The 24,923-nt window shown below is 37.7% G+C and overlaps 1 protein-coding gene across 1 annotated transcript; it reads right to left on the reverse strand.

Moving 5' to 3' along the window:
• Nucleotides 1–855: 855 nt before the first annotated feature.
• MTMR6 (myotubularin related protein 6) lies at nucleotides 856–24,803 on the reverse strand. The gene is made up of 14 exons (XM_084306150.1): nucleotides 24,713–24,803; nucleotides 20,577–20,693; nucleotides 18,459–18,621; nucleotides 17,374–17,531; nucleotides 16,527–16,655; nucleotides 15,385–15,519; nucleotides 14,092–14,224; nucleotides 9,029–9,138; nucleotides 7,815–7,940; nucleotides 6,513–6,562; nucleotides 5,441–5,641; nucleotides 4,600–4,734; nucleotides 4,395–4,521; nucleotides 856–3,631 (listed from the first exon to the last, which is right to left on the reverse strand). Exons 1-14 carry the CDS (start codon nucleotides 24,734–24,736, stop codon nucleotides 3,371–3,373), a joined length of 1,869 nt encoding a protein of 622 aa, XP_084162276.1. The 5' UTR covers nucleotides 24,737–24,803; the 3' UTR covers nucleotides 856–3,370.
• Between the last annotated feature and the right edge of the window lie 120 nt (nucleotides 24,804–24,923).

Below are 24,923 nucleotides of genomic sequence, written 5' to 3' on the forward strand. Positions count from 1 at the left end.
TACGGTAGAGATGTGCAGTTTTATGGAAGGACTGCTGTTCCAGTTCTCTAAATGGACTCTAGACTTCAGGCTTTTGCTCTAGATTTAGGTCACTTGTAATTAGATGTGTGGAAAATTCAGGCTCAGTTCAGCATTGCTTAATTAATTTCTTAGTCTGTTGATTTGGCCGTTGTCCTACAAAACAGAACACTCGGATATTTAAACTTGTATTAAAAGAATACATCATGACAATAGCAAACCACCTAAAAATAAACTCAACTCTTCCTATACTAGTGAAATAACTATTTCAAATTGCCTGGAATACAATGTGAAAACTGTTTCAATTGCTCAGGTGAGACTATCAGCTTTGTTAATTAAAGGGGATAATTTTTCCTCTACAGTGCAATACACAAAACTTAGAAACCCAGACTTTTTCAAGACCTTCTCAGAGCTGGCACCTGCTAATTCCGTGCTTCAGGTCTTGCAACCAATGAAATAACCAACTATAGCAAGTTTCTACTCAGGACATTATATTCCCAACCACCTGGACAGAGCACTAACTGTGGAAAAAACTTGCAGCTGGAAAGAATTAGAAAGAATTTGGAACTTCTTTTTGAGTGGTACTAGCACCTTTTGATACTGTAATCACTCTTGAAGCAGCATGCCTGTGATAAAGAAAAAGTTCATCCACTGAACTCTGAATCAGAATTATGACTCAGAATTATTTCTGCTCCCAGAAGGCTCCTGCCACATCTTTTTAGTCAGCTTCTCAAAGGACAGAGAACAGTCCCACTGAGCTGAGTCCCGGCTGTCCTGCCAAGCCTTGTGTTGGAGCTCACTGTGCTACCATCTATTTACCTCACCACAGGTCCCACATGCTTTAAGGTAGCTTTGGCTTAAGCCTACACAGCAAACAAGGACGGACAGCTGCCTCTCTGCAGGAATGTTTCTCACTGGTGACCATGAGGGCTGAATTGGCAAAGCTGTCTGGACTTTGTAAGAAGGCTGCTCCATGCATCGGCCTCATAAAACTATTCACATACTGACCACAGCAAAGTATTTAATTTCAATCAAGAAGTATTGTTTTTTTTGTTTGTTTGTTTTTTAATGAAGCAGGTTTTATGCCCAAGCAGATAATTTTACAGCACTTTAAAGCTGACCTAACATGCCTTGATTTAAAATTGAAAGGCATCCCAACTCTCTTATCTGAGTGAACTCTTCCAATAGAAAGGGCCCAAAGACTGAATTAAGATCACTTTAGCAGCCCTGAAAGGGAACAATCTTTTAAAAAGCCTTATATACAAGGGTACTCTGTTCTTAAAGTAAAAAACACATACAACAATATTTGCAAAAAAAAGCTTAATATAATCTTTTGAGTCCACAAACTCTAAACAATAAATATGAAAAAATGTACATGGCACACCAGAGCAGCTAAATATTAAAACAAGTACAAACCGATAACACTTGCTTATATTGTCAATGAAGTTTGTTTCCGTAGTGAGATGCAACACAAGCTTAATAATACAACATGTTTTTCAAAGGAAAACCACAGAACCAGTTTGATACAGGAGGTGATGGGTAGACAACAAATAACAAGGCACAAAACCCTCGCTTGCTGCAACCCTGTAAGGCACCACTGTGCAAATTGCAAATGTGAAACTCAGTCAAAACTTGCAGTGGAAAAAAATTAACCATGTTTAAATGACAGGGTAATGTATTTTAAAGATGACATTATCTCTTCAGGAATAAAAAGACTTATGAACATTTATTTACATTTATAGGCTTTAAGCAAACAATAGTGAATTATACTCACCGAATACAGGGGTCACAGTTAACTTCACCCATAAAACTTTGCAAGTGCAACTTGATCATGACATATATTGGCCTTAATATAGTACTGGATCTAATTTGATGTGGAGGGAAATTACCAATTATGTCAAGTTATGTGGGGCACAGACCAGTGATTTTAACAAAACAGACTTTAGGGATTAGGATGGGAATAAACTCATTTTCACTTATAACCAAAAAGGATTTAAATCCAAAGATAAAAAGCTAGTAGCATTAATCTAACAGCATACCTAGGGATCTTAATACCCAAATATGAATATTTCTGTTACCTGCTCAGGAAATGTCATGAGATAGAAGTTGACAAAAACCTTCTCCCTTACTAGGAGGCTACAAACATCGAAATCTACATTATATAAACTTATGTCAGAATTTCTACTGTATCCTGCTAGATGAAGATTTTATATAGTTACATACGCGGTTTCACTACACTCTGCAGATTTATAAAAATGCACAGGTTGGACAAATTTTTATAAGATAAGAGGGAGGCTTCACTAATTATGAAGTTTTTCTCCCGGAGAAAGATTTAGGAGGCACTCAGTTTCTTATGAGCTCCAGACAAATTAAAGATTTTTGTTGTACTCAGGAACAATGTCAGTAGACTACTTTCAAACTTCTGCTTCCATTCTTGGAACTCAAACAATGCAATTAAGTAATCTGAATAGTCAAGTTCCGCTCAGATATTGGCTATATTTTTTCTTGTGTGTTTTACTCTTTATTCTACTTATATACCTTACCACAAATCAAAACACTTAAGATCAGACAATGTATACTTCCAATTATGCTCAAATCTACTGAGCTACTAGATTGGCCTGATTTTGCTCTCTATTATATTTTAAACAGAGGAACTGGAAGAAAGAACAGTCTTCAGTAATAGGTTGACATTCAAATAGCAATTTGCTGAAAGGCTGTGCCAGCTTAGGCATGCTGCATTCCCTGTATTCAGTCTTGTTTTAAGGAAAACAATTTGAACAAAAACAAAAGTAAACAGTTTACAGAGTGCAGTAGTCATGAACACCAATATTACTGATCAACAGGTTTAAGGCCAACTATTAATGTTTTTAAATACTTTTCCCATGGCACTTAATACATTGAAAATTAGTACTGGGTGTCATATAACAAGGGCATACATATTTGTATTATATGCAATATATATATACACTTGTAGCTTCAGTCCCCAAAATACAAAGTTCAAGTTTTCTTGCCCAAATAAAATCAATGTGAAAGACCACCTGTGTTTTCCTATAATGAATAAAGATTACTGTTTTAATTTAGTGCAAACCAACCCAAAGTCCAAAGACATACCTCTCCTCAGTTCTTAGTCACTACTTACCAAATGCCCTTATTTCTTTTAAAATACAACTAATTTTTTTTATATGTATACATATATATAAGAACAGCAAACACCTGACAATTAGCATGCTGTTCTAGTCTACATTAACAAAACTTGCCAATATACAAATCATGTTTTGGTCATGCAGCACAGACCCATCCTCAAAATGTCTTAATTCAGCCAGGCTGGAAGAGAGAAGCGCCGTTCCAGATTTCAACAGGTCATCCTGGCCACTCCGTACTCTAAACTGACAACAGCAGGCTCAGCTTTTGAAAACTCTTCCATGAATTCACTGTAGCGATTGTCCGCTGTGTTGCTGCCCTCTATAGTTCTTACAGCATCATTCACAGGGATCAGTGGCTGCTCCTTCTTGAAACATGGAGGCGTTTTCAGTGCCACGGGTGCAGGATGAGCAGACTGCTGATGTTCTTTCAGAAGGACTGCATCTGGTTGACCATTTTTCTGCTTTATTTTCTGAAATATGGAAAATAATGAAGTGAGCATCACTGCTTTACTGATGTTTTGCTTTGAATGAAAGAGAACCCATTTTTTTCTGGCCAACTCAGGTTGTTATTTCCTTTAATACTTTTACATATTTAGTCTGGGGTATCTAATAAGCATTAGGCCACTGGGTAAGCCAACATTTTTTCCACAGTTCACAACAGATGCTACAAGCAGTACATGCTTAAAAAATATGCTGCTGAGCAGAAGGTTGCTTGTTAGTCTATAGAGAAGTAAGGACTTTCATGCTTGTCCCTTATCTGGGACTATCACAATAGGAGTATGTTCTGGAGTACAGACAGAGGCCCCAGTGGTACTTGCAAGGAAGAAGTTTACAGCAAACAAGAACTCTTACAGACAACTCACTGCCCTTATGTCCTTATGACGACTTTGCCTTCAGATCTGAAAAATACTGAGCCAGTTTGTTCAGATGCAAGAATACACTGAAAGATGTTAGAAAGATGTAGAAAGCTCGAGACCTATCTACAGTAGTGCTTTCGTAGGAGAAATAATTCTTGGGTAAGGCAAAATAAGTTATATTTAAGAACAGAACGTCAGCTGCATAGCCTAGCATTCAGCATAGAACACAGTGAAAAGTGAATTCAACATTATATGGAACAAGCGGTAGGCCATACAATAAAGGCATTCATATGAAAGCTAGAAGCATTATTACAGGCTTTGCACATGAATTTGTGGAACAAATCACAAGTAAATACACTTATTTTGCAATACTCACAGCTTCCAGTTCTTTTATGTCTTTCTCCAGCTGTTTATTTTGTTCACTCATGTTCATGATAAGATCATACACAGATTGCCTGGGATGCATACTTCGATCAAACTGGTGGTACATATTTCTCCAAAACCTGCACGTAACAGATAGTTTTAACTATGCAAGATAAAACAAATTCGAAGACAAGATATTGTATATAATTCAAACTTACTTAAAATTGAATGACACTGTATTAGGCTCCAAAAGAGTTAGTTCTGGAGAAAAATCTGGACTATACAGAGGATTCTGGTACTTCTTTTGTTCATCCAGAAGGAACGGCCACAAGGAATATGTTTTCTCTTTTAATCTTAAGGCAAAAAGAGATCAAGGTCAAGACACCAACTACAAACAAAACCCAGAAACTGTTCAACTCAGCATAATAAATAAGATGGATTTAAAGATGTCATCAGAAACATTTGTAAAACTGAATTAAATGCTCTCATTAAAATCAACTTCTTCCTGGTATATGCTGACATTGGATAGAACTACCAGTTTTAGAAGTAATAGTCCTTATATCGTGCAAGTTTTGCCTCATTGCAATAAATGCTTTTTAAATATAGTTTAAGACAAAGATGAGCCACTGAAAGCTTTCCAGAAGTTTTCCAACAGAAAGCATTGAGACAGCCTATTAATAATTTTAACTGACAACTATTAGTCTTGAACAGGCAATAATTTTAAGGTTGTCTAAAAACAGATTAGGGGAGGGAACAAATGCTCCCAATTCAGACAGAAAATTGGGAGCACTTTCTTTTTATCCGCTTTTAGGAAAGGAGGGAGAAAGATGCCTTGACTTTCCTTTAAAGATGAGCAGGGTATTTTCTGCCAAAATTAGAACTGTCTTCTCATGCTTTTGCATGCTAAAACACTGCCATTCCCTGATACAGTTCAGCATCACTTTCTGCACTACCAAACCTCCCAGCTTACTTCTACTCAGAGCCCCAAATTGAGCAGATTCACAGGAGTTCCTTAGTCTCCCAAAATAAGCAAGTAGACATTACAATATCCCTGCTTACTTTAGTTCTTCTCGCTCTTTTTGGCAATTTCCAAGGAAGTTTCCAAACTGGCATGAATGGACATGTTCATGGATCTGAAGAAGGAAAGCTTCATTGTACTCAAAGGCCTGTGGAAACTGCTCCATCAGATTCCACACACTTTCTAAAAATTGAGTGAACACTGGCGAGATCTCTTTTGGATCACCATCCAACTGACAACACCTGAAAGAGATTCCATAAACAGACTGAAACTGGCTTAGATTAGAAATTGAAAACAAGCACAACTAAGGTTTTTGTCATTCAAAAACAATACAGCAGGCTATTCTTACACTATTTTTGGTCTGGAAATTAAGTACCTAACTTCAAGAACTGGGGCAATTCATGAATAGAAATAAGCCTAAATTTAACCTATTTTTTTGACTTGTAAGTAATCACATCTGTATTCAGTAAAGAGCTAGATATCTTTATTCAGTAAAGAAAAGCAACACAAGACAATTTAATTCCTTTGCATCTATTACACCCATAGTCAACATTTGAAATACATGAGCTAAAAGTAAACTATTAAATAGGAAATAGCAGGAAGGCTGTTGTCATAGCTGGTGACGCTCAGAGCAAGGAGAAAAACAGAACTATCGGCATACAGGACTTCTAAAGGTAGAGTTATTCTATCATCAGAAGTATGGGTAAGTGTGAACATTTAAGCAGATCAAAACTTTAGAAGGGTTTTATGTTGTCTCAACGGCTGAGAGATAGCTTTGGGTTTGTCTTGCACTGTCTATGCATATATGCAGATTCAGCTGCAGTTATCAACATGCAAAAGTGAGGTACCATTGACATTAGAAACTTACATCTGTAAAACAACCACCTAATAGATATTTGAATAAAAAGTGCACAAAGTGCAATGTCAACTGAAAATAGCTTATCCATTGCAAAATTTCTGGTAACGATACAGTAGTTTAACATTCACAAGCTATTTTTCCTTTCTTTGTAATACTACATAAGTCTAGACATTAATGCAAAATTTGAAATCACTTAATGAAACATTTATCTTTTAGTGTACTGTGATTTTTTTTACATCAGATGAGCAAACTACCTGTCAGAGAACTTGTGCCCAAAAGAAATCCAGTCCTTCTCTATCAGAACCTACAGGATAGAAAAAACAAAAGTATCTAACAAAATTTTAGTAAATCTTACATCTATAGCATTAACCTCACAGGTTATTGATATATATAGTATTTCAAATTAACTACTGTAGAAGCAACTCTTTGCTACTGTACATTTTTTGTTTTCCTACAAGAGACTGTCAAAGCACATTTCTAAAACTAGTTTCTAAAGCTAGTAAGAAGTTGAACAGGTTGACAATCAGAAAAATACCTTTAAACCAGGCTCACTTTAAGCATATTAATGCTTTACAGCTTCACCTACATGGATTCACATAAATGGATTATCACTCAACTTTAAAAAAAATTAACTGCTAAGTATGTGAAAATTTTTAGTATTGCATTCTTGCTATTATAGTTTACATAAAGCCACACAATGTAATCTTAGCAATTTTACTGCTATAAGATGCTATTAATATCAACAGTAGCTTGTTTTATCACTAGTTGCAGTATCAAATACCAAAAACATGACTGTCTGCTTATGACAGAAGGCTTTCCAAAATGCCAATTGACAGGAAGGATTGAAAAAGAAGAAAACAAGGTTCCTAACAAGTACAAGTTTCCTAACAATTACACATTCTCACTATCTAATCAAAGCTATATAATTCCTTATCAGTTTACCTTTTGTAGCAGTTAGTAGTTTGTGATCAGTACAATTTTGTTCTTTAACTTTCAGGTATTCCCATAAACCCTTACATTGCTATGGCAAAAACAGTTGATTTTCCTACTGTGATGTTTTAAATAATCATATCAAAATTCTTTGATCACCTCTAGAGAAAGATGAAGACATTTAAGTTGCTTAAATATGTTCAGGTCTTTATATCACTGTGGCTGGGGATGTCATTTTTAGATTTTAATGAAGTTAATTTGGGACAAATATTAAGAATGTATAGCTAGTATAGTTTAGTACATCTGTGTCATGTAAACACTTTGGAATCTTTATTTCGTAGTTAAGTTTTTCTTTATTTTGGATGAAAGAGGTAGTTATTACAACATTTCTGCAGGGTACGTAAAACAATCTATTTGTATTTCAGTTTCTTAGGTTATTTTAAATACACAGTTCTTCCCCCCCAGTCAAGTATTTCTAAAGAAAAGACCAACTGCAGTCTGCAAAAACATTTTACATCTGTTATTATAAAATAGCATCAGTACAGTTAGACTCTTTGCTTTCACACAAACATTTTAAATCCTTTGATTTACCAAGGAACAATTCAACAATACAACAGCTTGCTTACCATGAATCCTTTGATTGTTCTGTAATAGGAATCTAGTAAGAGAGCTCCAAGAGAACAAACTTGTGAAGTCCTGTCCCAGCCATCTGAGCAGTGCACTAACACACTTGCACTCTCAACTGCTATTGCCTGCAAAATAATTATTTCTTTAATGAATGCTCTCTTGCTTAGATTGTTCAGTCAGATTTTAGTAAATGCATACAAAAGCTACGTTTATCCAAAACCCAGAGTATAGTCTAATTAATACAAGAAAAATATTATGGGGAAGTGTATTGGATACTACCAGAAATCTAGGGATTTCTCTTCACTGAAATGCACAAAATTCCCTATTAACAAAAGGAAATTCCATTATCTCCTTCGCAAAAGGTAACGTGGACTTCTACAGCAGTTCCTGTTTCTACCCCTTGTAAAACTAGAAATGCCCTCAAAATGAACACTAAGGAAGAAGCAGACTACACATTACAGACCAAATAGGTTTATTAGCTTTCTATTTGGTTGTTTTATAACACCCATTCGCTACTCATTATATTACTCAAAAGTTAAGGACCAGAAAGTAGTCTTTCGTTTCAGCTAAGAATTCAAATCTATTCAAATTTAAGTTTGTTAACCCAAATATTTGAGGATCATCTGATCTTTAATAGCATCCACTTTTAACTAAAGTATTTTCCTACTTCAGCCACTGAAAAGAAAGACAGTTTTCTTCTTTACTTCCCTTCCCCCCCAAGCCTCTTTCATGTTAAGCCCATAGCATCATAGGCACCTGGCAAATGCAACTGTACTTTTGAATTTTTATAAACTGTCCTGTTTGCTTGGTAAATGAAATAGCCAATTTGTCTTCTCTGACATTAGTGCCCTATAAATTCTTTTTTTCAGTGTATAGTAAATAATAGTCGGCTTCATCTACCTTCAAACTGGTTACATCTTTCATAAATACCCAAAGAAATCAACAATCATAAATCTCTTCAAGGTGAAGAAACATTCAAAGAAAATCATAAAATATCAGCTGGCACATTGAATATCTCCAACCATAGAGAAACACATAAGGCTTAAAGCAACATATCAGATGTGTCTGTGTATTTCAGACATCTCCCTTTTTGCAAAAAGGGAGGAAGCAAAGAAGAGAAACTGCATTTGCAGAGTTCTATGCTTTATGCACTGTTAAGTGTAATTTTGCCTGATAGCACAAACTACCCTCCAGGAGGCAGCATACAAATTACCTTGACTAGGAAAACAGCAGCATCCAACACAGCTTTGATATGACGCAGCCATCCAGAACTCTCCAAACCAGACAAGAAGTCATTGACAGACAAACCCTTTGTGCCACTGACTGAAAGAAACAGAGTTAGAAAACCCTAAGCAGTTAAAACTACCCATAATATCCTACAACAGAGAAAGTGCATTATAAACAGCGTAGAATTACTCTTCATTGTTTTAACTTGATTTGAAACCTCTCTGAGGAAACCACCACACTCAAGCGGTTAAGAGATAGGCACTACAAAAGGTTCTCTGCCCAGAACTCAGCTCTGCAGAATTACAGAAACCTTGAGTGACAAGATTAAGATGCATCTTTGTGACAAGAAATTTGAATTACACCTGTTACACACAGTTATAAACCTTGTCTTACCAAGAGAAGGGACAAAAATGCCAAAAAGCTTACTAGAAATACTTACCAATTACTACTATTATTACTAACAAAGTAGCTGCATGCAGACAACATTGGCAGTCTGACTGCTTGGACCTAACTATGGGAGTTTCATCACCTTTTCCACTCTGCCTAGTAGAATAAAGCAAGGGCAGTACAAAGAGAAAATGAAGAACTGAAGACCATGCAGATTTTGTCTACCTCCATAACTAACATAGTGTAATGCTGACTGATCTCTGCCATTCTTTCTCCGTGTACTTCGATCTCATAACAGTAAGAACCATTGAAGGGGCAGAGGAGGACTCAAATTAAAGGGAAGTTGTCATGCAGCATAGCAGCAACAGGTATAGAGGTAAACCAAAAGAGTTTCTCTCAGATGCTGAACAATTCAGAAATGAGACATAACCAGGTTCTTGAAGGACGCCAAGCACCCATGGCAAATAAAAATTGGCTAATAAAAAAATCAGTTATTTTAACACAGGATTTTGAGCACCAGCTCTCAGTTGCATTATTGTTTAAACACAAGGAACCGAAAGGGAGCTGGGGGGAGATCAGTAACTGATCTACCTTCCTCTGCATGTGATTCTTAGATATACCTGAAGTTGCAATCTACAAAAAATACCTGTCCCTGCCACACGAGAAAACTATTTTCTGCCAAGTTAGTGGGGCCCAGATAAAAACAAGGTGACACCAGAGCTGGAAGTTGGTAGTAGAGATACTCATACAGCAGCTGCAAAATAATCTTTATCTCTGACTATGGGAGGAGATGAGCTCCTACAGCTTTCCTGTATCCACAGGACACATTGCTCAGCTTTCAGCCATACAAATTTTGGTATACTCCCTATTGCTCAGGAAGACTCATAGCACCCGTTGCTGCTGAATGCTGTAACAAAGATAGGCTTCCAGCTTCCAAGTCCTGCAGTACTTTTTTCTAGAGTCCATAGATTTTTAACTAGAAAAAGCACTAGCAAGCCACTGCACAATGAAATAAACTACTTAGAAACCCCTGGAAACAAAACCTGATATTGAAGTGCAGCCTGTAAACACAAGGAAAAATCAGTATAAGTTATGCTAGTTTCCTCTAGTATTTGGATAAAAAAAACAGCAGTTATTGTTAGGCAAAAGTTCTGCTTCCAAAAGGTCTACAAAATAGAAGAAATCAAGAACAACCTGATCCTCTCAAATCACTCAGTCTTTTACATATTTACTCTCTCCCCACCTGTTGCTCCATAACACTTGTTAAATCACAACAGTACATAAACAGGTCCACCACTAGGATAAAGGAAAAATGAAAAATATCCTCCCATAAAAACCTGGAAGCCCAAACATCTGCAGGGAATGGATGGGACACAGAAGGCAATACCAAGAGGCATTACACATGACTGCACACCCCTATATTCTACACTTCGTAGTTTAAAGCCTATGTATCTAAAATAAACTTAACAGGCTTCTAGCTCTTGATTTGCTTTCACCCAGATACTTCTGTCCAAACCGGCCTTTTCATCATTTTCAGCTTGGTAGAAACACCTGACCTGGTTATTTTCTGCTTCTAGACAGAGTTCTTTGGTTTGAAAATCCATGCAGAGGTACAAACACATATGTCAAGCCCCTGTAATTAACATTCCATTTCTGTGGATCAACACAGACATTTTCACTACTTAGTGGTGAAACAAAGAAATTGCATTAACACTTCTCTGGACACTTCTGTGCTAAATAATCACTCTAGTCCCTCATGTTACTCAAAAGGATCAAAGATGACTTGGCACCATTGAGATGTTTAGCTACTTCACAAAAACTATCCTTTAAGATAGTTTTGACTATATGTACCATAAATACATGCACGCAAGCCCAAATGACTCACTGCCCCATTGCTGATTGTCCTTATACACCAGCAATGCCTTAGGCAGCAGTTGTTGCATAAAGAGGTGACTGCATCCTGCAACCAGAACCTAGAGACTGAAGGAAGCACAATAGGCTGGGGGAACAGGTCATTTTTAAGCAAAAATCCCCACACAAACGAACTCCATACAACTCACAGAAAAACTGCTAATACACTTCCACTACAACAGCAGCTATTATTAAGCCTTTTTCCCTCAAGTATTTCCTACAGAAGTGCTCTTTCCTGACTTAAGCAATACACTTTTGCTTATCAGAATTCAGTTTTTTCAGACACTTAATGCTATATTTTTAAATGTATAAAAGGTGGGATTTTCTATATTCAACCCTGTAGCCAAAAATTGAAGATTCTTCAATTAGTGTTGTACAGATGGACAGTCAGCCCATCAGGGGCACAGGGTCATCATGTCTACACTGAAGACTAGTTTAAACAAGTTCTATTACACTACACATAAGACCTTTAAAAAACACAGCTGAATCAGAAGAATAGACTGCAAAGCATGTTATCACATTGTATCAACATCCTGCATTAGTGAAAGATGTTGGGAACGACTGTGTCTTACATTAAATTTGCAAACAAATGTCTTCTGAAGCCTTTCATTAGGGTATGAAGGAAGCCAGGCAGATAGACAAAGAGCCTAGGATCAGAAACAGGCTGAAGAAAGAATAGCAGTTGTTTGTTATAAATAAATCTGAGTACAATCCCAGTTACAAAGACTCTTGAAAGAATAGGGTCATTGGTATCCTATCACTGATTAGAGAGCATTCAGTTCAGCATATCTAGGAGGAAGGTGGCACACAGAAGTTAAATGGCATTTTCTTCAACTTGAAACATGAATAATTTTCACAACACCTCCTTCCAGGGTCAGTCCTTCACACAAGGGAAAATAGATAGGGGTTCAATCAGTAAGGAAAGCTGTTATTATGAAAAATACATGATAGCATCCCACCAACATATGCTTATGTCAAACGGAAAGACTGAAGTCCGCAGTTTAACTGTGATGCATATACATGTACTTCTGCATCAGACATTACTACACAGAACAGGTGTCAAAAAAAAGAAATAAATCTAGACGCATGAGCTATTTCTCTGGAACTGAAGAAGAGATTAGAAAAAACAGGGATTACCCCAAACTTCAAAAAACTTAAAGTTCACGGTCATATTGCTAGTCTTTTTCTTCAATAAAGTGTGTACAGGAATAGCAACAAAATACATATAACCATAACTCAAGTACCATCACCTCAAGGCAGGTGATTCTCCCTCTCTACTCTGCTCTCATGAAACCCCACCTGGAATGCTGTATTCATCTTTGGGGACCCCAGCACAAGATGATATGGACCGGTTAGAGCAAGTCCAGAGGAGGGACACAAGGGTGATCAAGGGGCTGGAGCACCTCTCCTATCAAAGACAGCCTGAGAGAGCTGGGGTTGTTCAGACTGGAGAAGAGAAAGTTCCAAACAGACAACATTACAGCCTTCTAGTACTTATAGGGGGCCTAGAGGAAAGCTCCACAGGGACTCTTTGTCAGGAAGTGGAGTGACAGGACAAGAGGGAATGGATTTAAACTAAGGAAAAGTATATTTAGATTAGGTATTAGGAAGGAATTCTTCCCTCAGAGGGTGGTGAGGCCCTGGCACAGGCTGCCCAGAGAAGCTGTGGATGCCCCATCCCTGGAGGTGCTCAAGGCCAGGCTGGATGGGGCTTTGGGCAACCTGGTGTGGTGGGAGGTGTCCCTGCCCATGGCAGGGGGTTGGCACTTGATGATCTTTAAGGTTCCTTCCAACTCAAGCCATTCTATGATAGCAGGGTGCCTGAGCAATTGGTTAACAGCAGATACGGGTTGAATAAAAACGAATTAAGACTACACTAGTGATCTGTAAAACTTCCTGACCAACATAGCTAGAATGTCTTCAAAAGGAGACTTCCCTACAGGTGCAAGCCTTCCCAATGACTGGAAATAATAGAAGAGAAACATATGTAGCTAGGAGTACATGTAGAAACCTGACTTCTGTCACCATGCTTTAATCACAGCATTAATGCTCCCAAGTGTCTTAAGTTTGTTTTCATCTGTTTACCTAAATGAAATATTAAGAGAACTAATTAAAAAAATCATTAAAATAGAAGACTTCTGCCTCATCAATTTCACAACACTGTGTCAAGTAGTGGTGCTATGAACTGGCTCACTTCCCCCCTCATCCCCAAACATAAATACTCTACAAGATGCATCTACAACCATAGGAGTGGTTTGCCAAGACAGAGTTCAAGTTTTGTATAGACCATTAGATCATGCAGTTACAATGAGTTCTGTGCAAACAAGTGCTCCTTGAGGAATGTTCTACATGCGAAGATGCATGTATATACATGTTATTTTATGTATTCACATACACAAATACATGTATGTATACTTGGAAAGCTCATCTTTCCCACAAGCCAATGACATACTAACCAAGTTAACCCCTAACACGTGCTGTTCAGTTTTCTTCAAAATAGCTCACATCACTGAGTTTACGGTTTAAAAGTAAACTTTTTTACAGTTTAAAAGTTTACAGTTTGCTTTTAAACTGTAAACTGTGAAGATTAATGGTTGTTCATTACCACAATGGATGAGCACAGCAATCTGGTACTAAGTGCAAAGCTTGGATAAAACACAGATGTCATAATACAGTTTAAGCTGTTATTAAATACTTCAGCAGAACATTTCTTATTTTCATATACGCTGTTGTAGTACAGTTAGAACATACCTTCCAAGAGTTTTTGTAAGCTGGATCTCATTACATGAATGTTTTCAATTCCAACAAACTGGAACCTAATGTTAGAGTAGTTGTCTTCATTTTCATAGCCCTTCCCAGCAGCTCTGTTTGCCATTGCATTAAGCTTAAAAGAGCAAAATCAAAATACCGTAAACCAGCACTTCAAATGAAATGTCAGATTAAGAAATAAAAACAAGCAATTTCAGTGCAATACATTAGGAAAAAAAACCAAAAGCACATACTATAAATAGATTCTAATAAATTAACAGTTTAAGCATTCAAGTATGAGAAAGGCATGGTTCACTGAAAGCAACAGATGGCCTATATTCAGCACTGACACATCTGAATAATGCATTTAATAGTTTCCTATTCTCTCCTCTGTGTATCCACCAACAATCCATTACATGTTTCATAACATTTCTGAGAAAAGACATCGCAAGGCGATTAACCTAAAAAGGAGTAAATAAAACAGACTTGACCATACATATGCTTTCTAGGTATCCTACAAAAGTTTGCTTGCAGCTGTAAAAAGTACAACTACAAAAACCCACAGTTGGCTCAATTTTTTACTTGTCAACCACACCTAATGAAGCCTGCTCAAAGTAAATTCTACAATGCAGTATTTTTGCTTTACATCCTTGTTTTCTAACTCCTGCATTTGGAGATTTAGATGAAACAAATATCAATCTAAATGCAGATTGCTTAAAAAAAGGGAAAGTTACTCCCATATGCCAACACAGGTCAAAAACCCAACATAATTTAACTTAATGTTTAGGTGTGACCTCAAAATGCTTTGACAGAATTTCTCCTACCTCTTCCTGTTTAATACAGACAGCACTAGTAGTTTTCACGCAACATTTACACAAGTCACTGTCCTCCCTTCTGTTCTAAAACAACCTCCAGCACAGCTCACTACTTCATAAGCTTAATTCCTAACAGTAAAAAGTGCACTCTATTCACTTCTTAGCTGTGTTTTACATATATTTTTAAATGTACCTCCCCAGAAGTTTACCAACATTCAGTGAATTACAGAATCATTTAGGTTGGAAAAGACCTTCAAGATCAACCATCAGCCTGACCTTAGATTTGTCTTGATAGTGGTTCAACTTCTTCAAGAAAGCAAGCACTTGACCACTTGAATAGTGATACCTGTAGCTCTACCTTTATGGAATGCTTATATTGGGCCAAAATATTTAACTCTTAATATTTCCAAATTACATGTTATCTCAGTCTTTTGATGTTCAGGAAGAGAGACTAGTCTGAAGAACCTGTAGAAGTACATACCTTTGGCCTGGTGTCCATGACATACATGTAGCGATTTGAGGGATTTGCTTTACTGATTGCTTGCAACATGTGCTCATCTTCCAGGCACCTGGCACTGAAACCTGAGAGAGGCTGACTGCATCTGCAAATCGCAGCCTATGATAGAACACAAAAAGACAAGTTAACATCAGTTTAGTATCTATAGTTGAAGCACCTTCCATAATTTTAAGAAGACACCCACGTAATTCATTTCATTTGACACATCACTTCAACTCAAAGCGCAAGTGTTCCAACTTTTTAAGCACGCTTGCGTAGACTAAGACAGTGCCTACAACTTTTTCAGGCCTATCTACAATGACAAGGTAGTTGACAATTTTCTCAAGTATAAAAACTCAAAGTACAGGCAGAAAGAAAGAATTTTACTTTTTTACTTTTCAGTTAAAAGCAAACTGCTCTTGATGAAAAATAAATTATGCTTAGTTTTACTATTCTTAGGTGTAATATGTTACAGTCTGAAGTAGTTTTTTACAATGCCATTTTCAGTGATGTAATACATTTGCGAGGGTGTCAGGTGCATTTGCTAACTAGGAGTTATCTTCAAATATATCTACTAGTTTAATATTCGTCCTTCAAAAATTCTTCAACTCAGCAAGATTACAATCCTGCTCTCCCTTCAATGATGGAACAGACAGGGAGAAGTTGCTTCACACCACTGTTTATCAAACCTTGCAAGATCTATTTTTATTCACCAGTTCTTTACACCTTGCAAATTCCTCCTCAATCGATGAGTTATTTTGAGAGTTTATTTTACACCCCCCACACACACACTTTGACATAATAGATTTTATTTTTCATTTATCGAGATAGATTTGTCAGGTGACATTTCATCTTGATCTTAAGGTCAGTTTCTGAAAGCTTTAAGAGATTCAACTGATTACTTGAGGATTTCTTTTAAACCGGCTTAGCTTTATTCAGCATCTTGTTAGACACTGCTACTGTGAGCTGTATTTAAGGTTATCGTGGGTTATAGATACTGTTCTCATTCAAGTCAGTGTACTTAAATTGCACACCTCACATTGTAAGGCATACAATTACCTCATGGACCCTGAGCTACCAGCAAATGTTGAGAATTTTCAGCCCATTTGCAGGAAGAAAAACAATACCTTTTTATCCTTATGATAATAGGACAACACTGGGAATCTTCCTTTGCTTCTGAACTTGGAGCTACCAACAATTATGGGCTTGCTTGCAGTTCTGGGAACATAAAGATCTCTAGGATAGGTTTCACAAATCTGAAAGACACGTACACATAGAGATATATATATATGCACAAAGGGTACAAACCTAGCATGAGATACATAACCCTACACTATTTTTACAAGGAAATAAAAGAAAGGACAAACACCAATATAATTCTCTATATACATGTAAATATCTCAGAAGATTCAAACCATGAATAAAAAGGTACAAATTAGTGTCAGTGATACAACCAATTACTGCTGGAAAGCACCGCTGTAGTAGCATTCACCTTAAGGAGTTTTCAGTAGAACTGCTGAGCATATGTTTCAAGTAAAATAGTCTCAGTATTTCCATCATTTTTATATTTGCAGACTACAAAGATGAAATCTTATCTGGAAATCAGCTGCACCACCACAGCCATCATCTTTCACAGTCAGCACTACAGAACCTAATGCAGAATCCCTCTCAGTTAAGAGAGGAGAGCAAAACAGCAGAGCACCAGAATTGTTGGGACTGGGTTTCAAGTAGGTAAGTATACCCAAAAAGAAACAATTTAATGCACATACACCCTCAGTGAAGCATGGAAGAAAAGCTTCCATTAGGAAGTTGTGAGACTGTCTGATTAAGGAGTTAATTCTCTCCACCTGCGAGTTTTACTTATGCTGCAAGCCAAGTGATTTCATAGCATCAGACTGCTTTCTATAGGGCTAGAGCCAGAAGATGAATCAAAAACAGATGTAGAGTAGAACATTTTTCCACTACAGTCCTTACCTTATAATCACGATTTGCATCAGACAACTGCCAGTAATCATTTGGCACTCCCATTCTCTTATATTCTTCTGCTAGATCAATAAGCTGCCAACCTTTGACTTGCTCAGATTCATTTTGCTTTGGATTATACGAGAAGGCATACAGTTCTTCATATTTTGCTAAAAAGGTAAGGAAAAATAAGACTATGTAATGAACTGCCTCCAAAAATGCATTGGTGGAAGAGGTAGCACAGTTGACAAACCTTAAAGTTGCCTGAACCACAGAAGTTTCAGGCTTTAAGATACTCAGAGTGATTAGATACTTGGCATTCTTGAAATATTTATTCTTCAACTGCAGATATTTAAAGGTAGGTTATAAAATCTTTCAGGGAAGAAAGCCTGACCTCTTGTACAAGGAGGGACATTTAAGTCATTAGGGCAAAGCAAACGTCGCAAAATTAAGACTGACAAAATAGCAAGTTATTAAAAGAGCTTCACAAGAACCAAAAGAACAGATACCTTTAAAAGTAAGAACAGAAATATAAGTCTACTGATCATTCAAAGCAATGTAAAAGTTTCCTTCAAACCAAAAAAGCTTTCAAAATATTCTCTTATTTTTTCTAATACTTTTTACATGGCAGATGACAACATTTTACAGTGGTCTAGACACATAAGAATGCAAGAGGCCACATTAGATTTACACGAAAATTCTGTCACCTAAGTTAATAGTGTTGTTTTAGCATCAAAGCTTCAGCTTATTTTTTGGAATTGCATGAAAACAGTAACAAAATAGCATTTTATCTATGGACTACATCATTAAAATGATAATACACACTTCATTTCACAATTCTGAGGCTAATGCTTGAAATGCTGAATCTATAGGAACCTTGCACTCTTAAACAAGATCAGTGAGCTACAAAAGCCAGACATTTTCTGAATCTACATATAGATTAATACTTTATTATTAATAAAATTCTTTGACGCATCTAACCCATTGAAAAGGCTTTTACATAATGTACATTTCACAAAAAAAATAAAGCATGCAGTTTCTCACCAACTTATTACCCAGATACATACTACAAAGCCTTTTCCAGTTTGAAGTCTCACCTGTTCTCGACAGCTGAAGCAAAGAGTTATAAACATCATGACAATCCCTCTCTCTGGGAACAACGAAGTGAACTATCCTGAAGTTCTTGCACTGGATGACAAGGGGGCAGCCAGAAGTAGTCAGGGGAAGTTTTTCCACTGCAGCAATGTGATGATGTAATATCTACGGTATACAAGAACTCAGTGTAAGCATGAAGATGAAAAATGAGAAAAACGCATATATACAACATCTGACATAAGAGATTAGCCTGTACTGAATATGGATTTTGACTGATTTTCTCGTTATAAAAAATAAGAAATCCAAGTTTTGGTCAAGATATGATGATCTGTTAAAATTTAATTATTTTTTCCCCCTCATATTTTAAACTGTCTCCTAGTCTTTATAAAAAAGATAAGTATACTTTTAAATGCAGAAATCAAGAAATAGAACTCCACTGGGGTCATTCTAATCCTTTTCCACAGCTTTGCTAACTGACCAGTTTACATGGTATTAGGCAGGGTCCAAATAAGTTGTCAGGTGTTATTTTTTTTTTTTTTTTAAGGATCTACAGAAACATACTTTAGAATTTCATCAGGCAAAAGAGAGCGAGTCAGGGAAAGCAAGTAGTGAAGATTTTAGAATTACATTTTCTTTTTCCTATCAGAGGAGCTCACATTAAATATTTTATTTATCAGTCATTTACTTTAATCAGTCTGCTAGTATTCGAGCCAAGAGTACAACTTGAGACAACTCAGACTGCTCACAGGGATATAGAATGAACAGGAGATAACAAAAACCTCTCCTGTGTTATCCGTTGTGCTGATGTAGTCACCACAGTCATAGCTAAGTGCCTTTCAACCACTTTAACAAAAGACTGTCACAGTATTGGATATCTGTGGCAAATCTACACAGTTTGGGAAAATGCAGGAGAAGGTAACAGCTGTTCAACCACAGGAAGAAAGCCACTGATACATTACCTCAGCTGAACAAGATGCTCTCAAAAGCATTTCAATTATCTCATTGAAGCAATCATCTCCTCTTAAATATTGATCAAAATTAGGCATCTGAAAACTATGCTGCCAAATATGCATTTACAGAGAGACTATATCCTGAAGAGACATCATCATAATTATACTCACTACTTGTGCTATCACCACAAATGCAATATTCAAAATACAGGTTTGATATCACCAAAGTACAATCTTTTAAAGCTGCGCACTGGGAGATACAAATAATGTTTCTGAATCACATTCTCCTCAGTAGTTCCTCCCATGTGAGAGGATAGCTGTTTTGCACAAAGTTGTAGACTGTATCCAAATCACTGAAAAAAATATTTTATTGTAAGCACCACGAGACATCTCATCAGATAACCAGGGTATAAGGTTAAGTGCAAGAAGTTTCACCTACAGAAAAAAAATGAAGCCCAAATGAGATTTAATCCTAGAGAAGCACAGCACCCTTAAAGGAACTGCACTCAGACAGGCAGCTGTGCTACAATGGAAGCCAGAACTTGATGTACACGCATGCCACCAGGGAATGGAGCAATAAAAAAAAAAACAACCTAGCAGGTATTACTATTGTACAAGTAAAGTTGGCTGGTGCAATGGTCATAGCCATCAAGAAGCTGCAGCCCCTTCTGAACTCTTTTGTTCTAAAGTATGTATCTTCAGAATAAAATCATTTACCACTCTAAAAAAAGTGCATGGAATCACCAAGCCTAGATCTTTGAATTTTGCCATCTCATTTAACTTAGGCAAGACCTAAATAGAAGGCAAAGATAAGCTCTAGGTTGAAGATTTCTGCATTAAATTATCTAACAATCTCCTGTTCCTTCCTCTGAACTGCAGTGCAAGTCAGATGTTAAAAAAAGCATTTGTTCAGGAAAACAAGCAATAGAAGAAATAACAGCAACTCAGAGGAGTGGAAGTTATTTTCAACATTATCCAATTTCAATGGCAAAGGTGTCATACAAGAGCAGGAGCTGTGAGTCATTAACTTATTATATCACAAACAAGCAAATCACGGGGAATAACTTTTACATTAAACATTTTAGCAAACGAATTCAACCTCAGATCAGGAAGAACACATGCATCTGAAGAATCTATGCTTTCTGAGCCACAAGCATTTGATATGCTTACCCAAGTCTCCCTCCTGCTTGAATCTATGAATAACAGATGAGTCGCTGTAAGGTACAGAGTTCCTGTCAGAGACTTGTTGCTGGTACTGAACCTATCCAGTAATTTCACTTGCTCTACCTGTAAGAAAGAAGTGGGAAAAAGCAAAATTTAGTTTTTTCCTTAAACACAAAGTAAAAATCCCAACTCCAGAAAAAGCTCCGTCAGTTTGTGCAGTAATTTAAAAAATGATAAAACATAACACAGCACACAAGGCTACTCCATCCAAACTATTAAGAGCACACTTGTGGTCACATGAGCTTGTGCAGAATGACCATTAAAAATATCCTGTTTCAATAGGAAAGCACACAATGAAGTGACAAGACTAGGTTCAGCAGACTTAGTCTGTATACATAATATGGTTATTTAATAGTAAAAGAGACCAAGGTATTAGGCTTTAAAGAAAAAGTTGAATTACTAAAAACTTTCAGACTGCTGCCCCAAAGCACAGCAAGCACACACACGAACAGTTTCCTCTTAATTCAATGCTGGCACATAAATAACAACTGATCTGATAGGTTCTTCTCCAAACAGCTATCTGTATCCTCACCACAGGCATAAAGATTAACTCTCCTGACTTTACTTTTAGATATCTACTGCTACTTGTATCATCCCCAATCTTAAATCTGCATTATAACAACCTTGCCTCACCATTAAAATCAACTCTGATGAAATGCAAGCACTGCATTAATAATTAGAAACAATCTCCTAGAAATTCAAGGACTGTGCTGGTACTTGAAACATCAAGATTTCAAGCTTGAATCTTCCAAGGGCAGATTTTCTCCTCTATTCTCTCCTGTTCCATCAACATTATTATCTCAATCCTATGGAAAAGCATTTCAGAATAAAGCAATTTCTAGATAGCCTGCATTTTATCTGGTGCTCATAACATGACAGGCTCCACAGTTTACTTTGAGGCAAACATTACATGACTCAGTGTGTGCAACAACAGGAAAGGACCGTGGTGAATGGCTTATCTCTATGCATTCCTGTATTTCTTGGCAGCACAAGCTCATTAGTGCCAATTTAAAGCCATTTTGCTGGAAGCTTGATGCTACCACCATTATATTCACAGCTGAACTCCAGAAACTTTCCCACCAGCAAGGCCAGCACCCAAATCTGAGTCCACATTTGCAGCGCGTATGTTAGACTGGTTTTAATTCACAAACCTATTTATCTGGTGAAAGTGTAGATAAAATATAACAAAATTGTCCTTTCAGTTTAGGTATTCCTCACAATCTGGCAAGGCCTAACTTTGTTTTTGAAAATTAGAAAAGCAATGTAAGGCATCCAAACAGAATGGAGGAAATGTATCTACTAGCAGCCAGTGCTGCTATAATATTCTGGATTTCAGTTTGGAAAGGAGAAAAAGGAGAAAAATGAAGTTACATGTATTTGTACCTCGAAATGTTACCCTGTAATCAGCAAGGTATCAGTGCTACATACAAAGCACCATAACCAATACAGCACTGTCAAAATCTGCTATTTGTTTTGGGCAGTTCTGCCTGCACCTCCCTACAAACTGAAGTGCACAGAACTGCAGGTTTGTTACAGAAATACAGCCCACAAAATCCAGGCATTCAAACTTCTGTTGCCTTCCATACAACAAAATTGTTATTCTCAAGGCTGTATTTCTACGTTGAGGAGAGGAATTAGCACATTTCAAGACTCCTGTTAGAGCCTTATAAGATATCCCTTTAAATTAGGAGGACCTGTCCCCTTCCCCATCTAATCCTCAGCCTGGCAGACTCACATTTGACTTAGCTTGACTACTGAATCCCAAACTTCCACCTCCACTGGAAAACCCATCAGCGTTTCCACTAACAGATGACCTCAAATTTACAAACAGATCTGACTAAAGAAATCCCAGTCATTTCTACCACATTTTTCTTTAAAATATTTTTTTTAAGGATGCTTCACTTCTAAAGCTTCATCACAGAAGCAATTTTTTCTCATTTGTAATTCCCCCCCCCCCCCCCCCCAATTTATGATATTGTGATGTGGTTTTAAGCATCTGTTACTACTTAAGTATAAAAATCACTTTATCACTTATGAATTTCACATTGACCTTACTTCCTTGTTCAACATAAGTTTGTTGGACAGTTTAATTTCATAAGCAGCTAAACTTTTCAGGTAGCTGTGCCAACAGTTCTAAGACAACTTCAACATTTCCATCAAATGGAGTTAAAGAAAAAATAAAATCTATTTCAACACCTTCTGCAGGATGACAGCTTCCTTGCACAGCAGTCAATTTGTGCAAGACTGCACTGTTATTTCATGCTTGTTTCACTATTTCTTCAGTAAAATAAATTGAAAAACTGTAAAGAGCAGCCAGATTAGAAAACATGCGTGTCTCCTGCCAGTCAGAATGGGATCCAATTCAAACCTACACTTGTAGGGATCTTGCACAGTACCTAGCACAGGCTGTACTTCAGTTTTCTTGCTTCCTATAACTGTGATATTCAAAATTACTACAAACTAGTATATATGCATTTTAATCCACCTGGATATCCAATAACCTGTAAGCCTTAAAAAATTAAGGCATCATAGTTCTAATCAAGAACTCAGGTTATTTTTAGCCATAAATCCACTTTAAGCAGACTTTTTGGGGGTATGATTTATATCACTTAGCAATTTGCAGTCCTTGCCCTGGTTTCAGCTAGGATAGAGTTAATTTTCCTCCTAGTAGCTGGTGTGGTGCAAGTTAACTCTATGCTAGCTGAAACCAGGGCAGCCCTGTACCTTAAAACTTGGCTGCAGTGTTTGTTTCTCCCTTCAGAGAGTTATATTGCTACATGAAGGGTTTTCTTAGCAGGTGCCCAAAGCCATGCACAAGCACAACATAAAGACATCAGCAACCTGTCAATAATTATGGTCTCAATTTCGGTTTTGAAATTTAAATATCTATTCAGATCATGAAGATATTTTGCATTTAGTCTAGTTTTTAATTCTGATACCAGTGATTGACTGTAATAATGCTATTTACAAATAAGGAGTTCCAGGTTTTTAAGTGGGCTGATAAAGAAACCTTATCCCTAATCTGTCACCTTGGTACAAGATACTTCCATCCAATAAACCGAAATGGCACTCAGAACATCTTTGAGAGAGACCTTCCTCTAGCATTACTTATGCATGTAAATATATATTTAAAAAAAAACACTAACTAAACTATACAAAAGAATTATATAAAGGTATTTTCCAAAATCATAAAAGCCAGTTCCTTTACTTAATTATTGATTGTAAGTTTATTGGAATCTAACCACTCCTCTCCTCCACACATCTATAAAACTTGATTGCAGTCAGTCAGGCTGCCAGGTCATGGAACTAATTGCTCGGTCATTTCCAAGGCACAACAAATAGAGGAACGGCCTTTGCAGCAGCCTTTGCAGTCAGGACTGACAAGAGAAATACTGTTAAATCGTGATTATGTAAGAGCTGAAACTTTAAAAAAAAAAAATCTTATATAAGTGATTTACAGAAGGAGTTGATAAGACTTGTACTTTCTTCATTATAAAGGAAAGAAACTAATAAGCTAAAAATAAAGAGTCTAGAACATCAACTGCAGCTTGACTAATTTTTCAGAATACCCTAACAAACCACATATCTACTGATGGCTTATATTAATGACTGTACAAATCAATCGTTAATTAAAAAAAAAAAAAAAGCACTTTTCCCAGAGGCTCTGCCCCCAAAGCCATGACAACACCCGAGCACAGCACAGCCGTAGCCCCCCAAATTGCTCAGCCCCCCTCTTTATGCTCAGCCCCTGCCTTCCCCCCAAGCCCTGCCACCCCAGGAGGAACCGAGCCGGGCCCCATAGAGCTGACAGCGCCCAAGGGGAACCCTAAGCCTGAGGGAAACCCCAAAATCCCCCCGGGGCAGGCAGCCACCCCCATGGGGACGCCCCAAGCGGCGCCGCCCGCCTCAGAGCCCCTCAGGAGGGGCAGGCAGAAGGCACAGGCAGCGGCGCCGGCCGCAACGCCTTCACCCGCGGCTGGCAGCGGCAAAACAGGACCGCAGCGAGCCCCAACGCCCCCACAGCGACCCACACAAGGGCGGCAGCGCTGCCCCCCCCGTCCCCCTTCGGCTGCCCCCCGTACCTTGGTGGTGCGGATGTGCTCCATGACGGCGCAGGGCACCCCGTCCGCCACCACCCGCCGCCCTCCTCCGACTGTCGCCGCCGGGCCGGGCGTCGCCTTAGAAACGCTTCCGGGGCGGGGCCGCGGCAGCGCGAGCTCCCTGCGGCGCCCCCTATTGGTCAGCGGGGGGGGCAGAGCCCGCAGCGCGCATGCGCCGCCAGGGGGCGGCGCC

The sequence above is a fragment of the Netta rufina genome (assembly GCF_964035555.1).
Source record: "Netta rufina genome assembly, chromosome: 1".
Taxonomy (NCBI): domain Eukaryota; kingdom Metazoa; phylum Chordata; class Aves; order Anseriformes; family Anatidae; genus Netta; species Netta rufina.

Excerpts from the sequence above, each read along its gene's own strand:
- MTMR6 (XM_084306150.1), bottom strand. The coding sequence starts at position 24,736 with ATGGAGCACATCCGCACCACCAAG. Across the intron at positions 16,656-17,373 it reads ATGCAAATCGTGATTATAAG|ATTTGTGAAACCTATCCTAG; the intron begins GTAAGGACTGTA and ends CGTGTCTTTCAG. Across the intron at positions 15,520-16,526 it reads ATTATCATAAGGATAAAAAG|GCTGCGATTTGCAGATGCAG; the intron begins GTATTGTTTTTC and ends GTTCTATCATAG.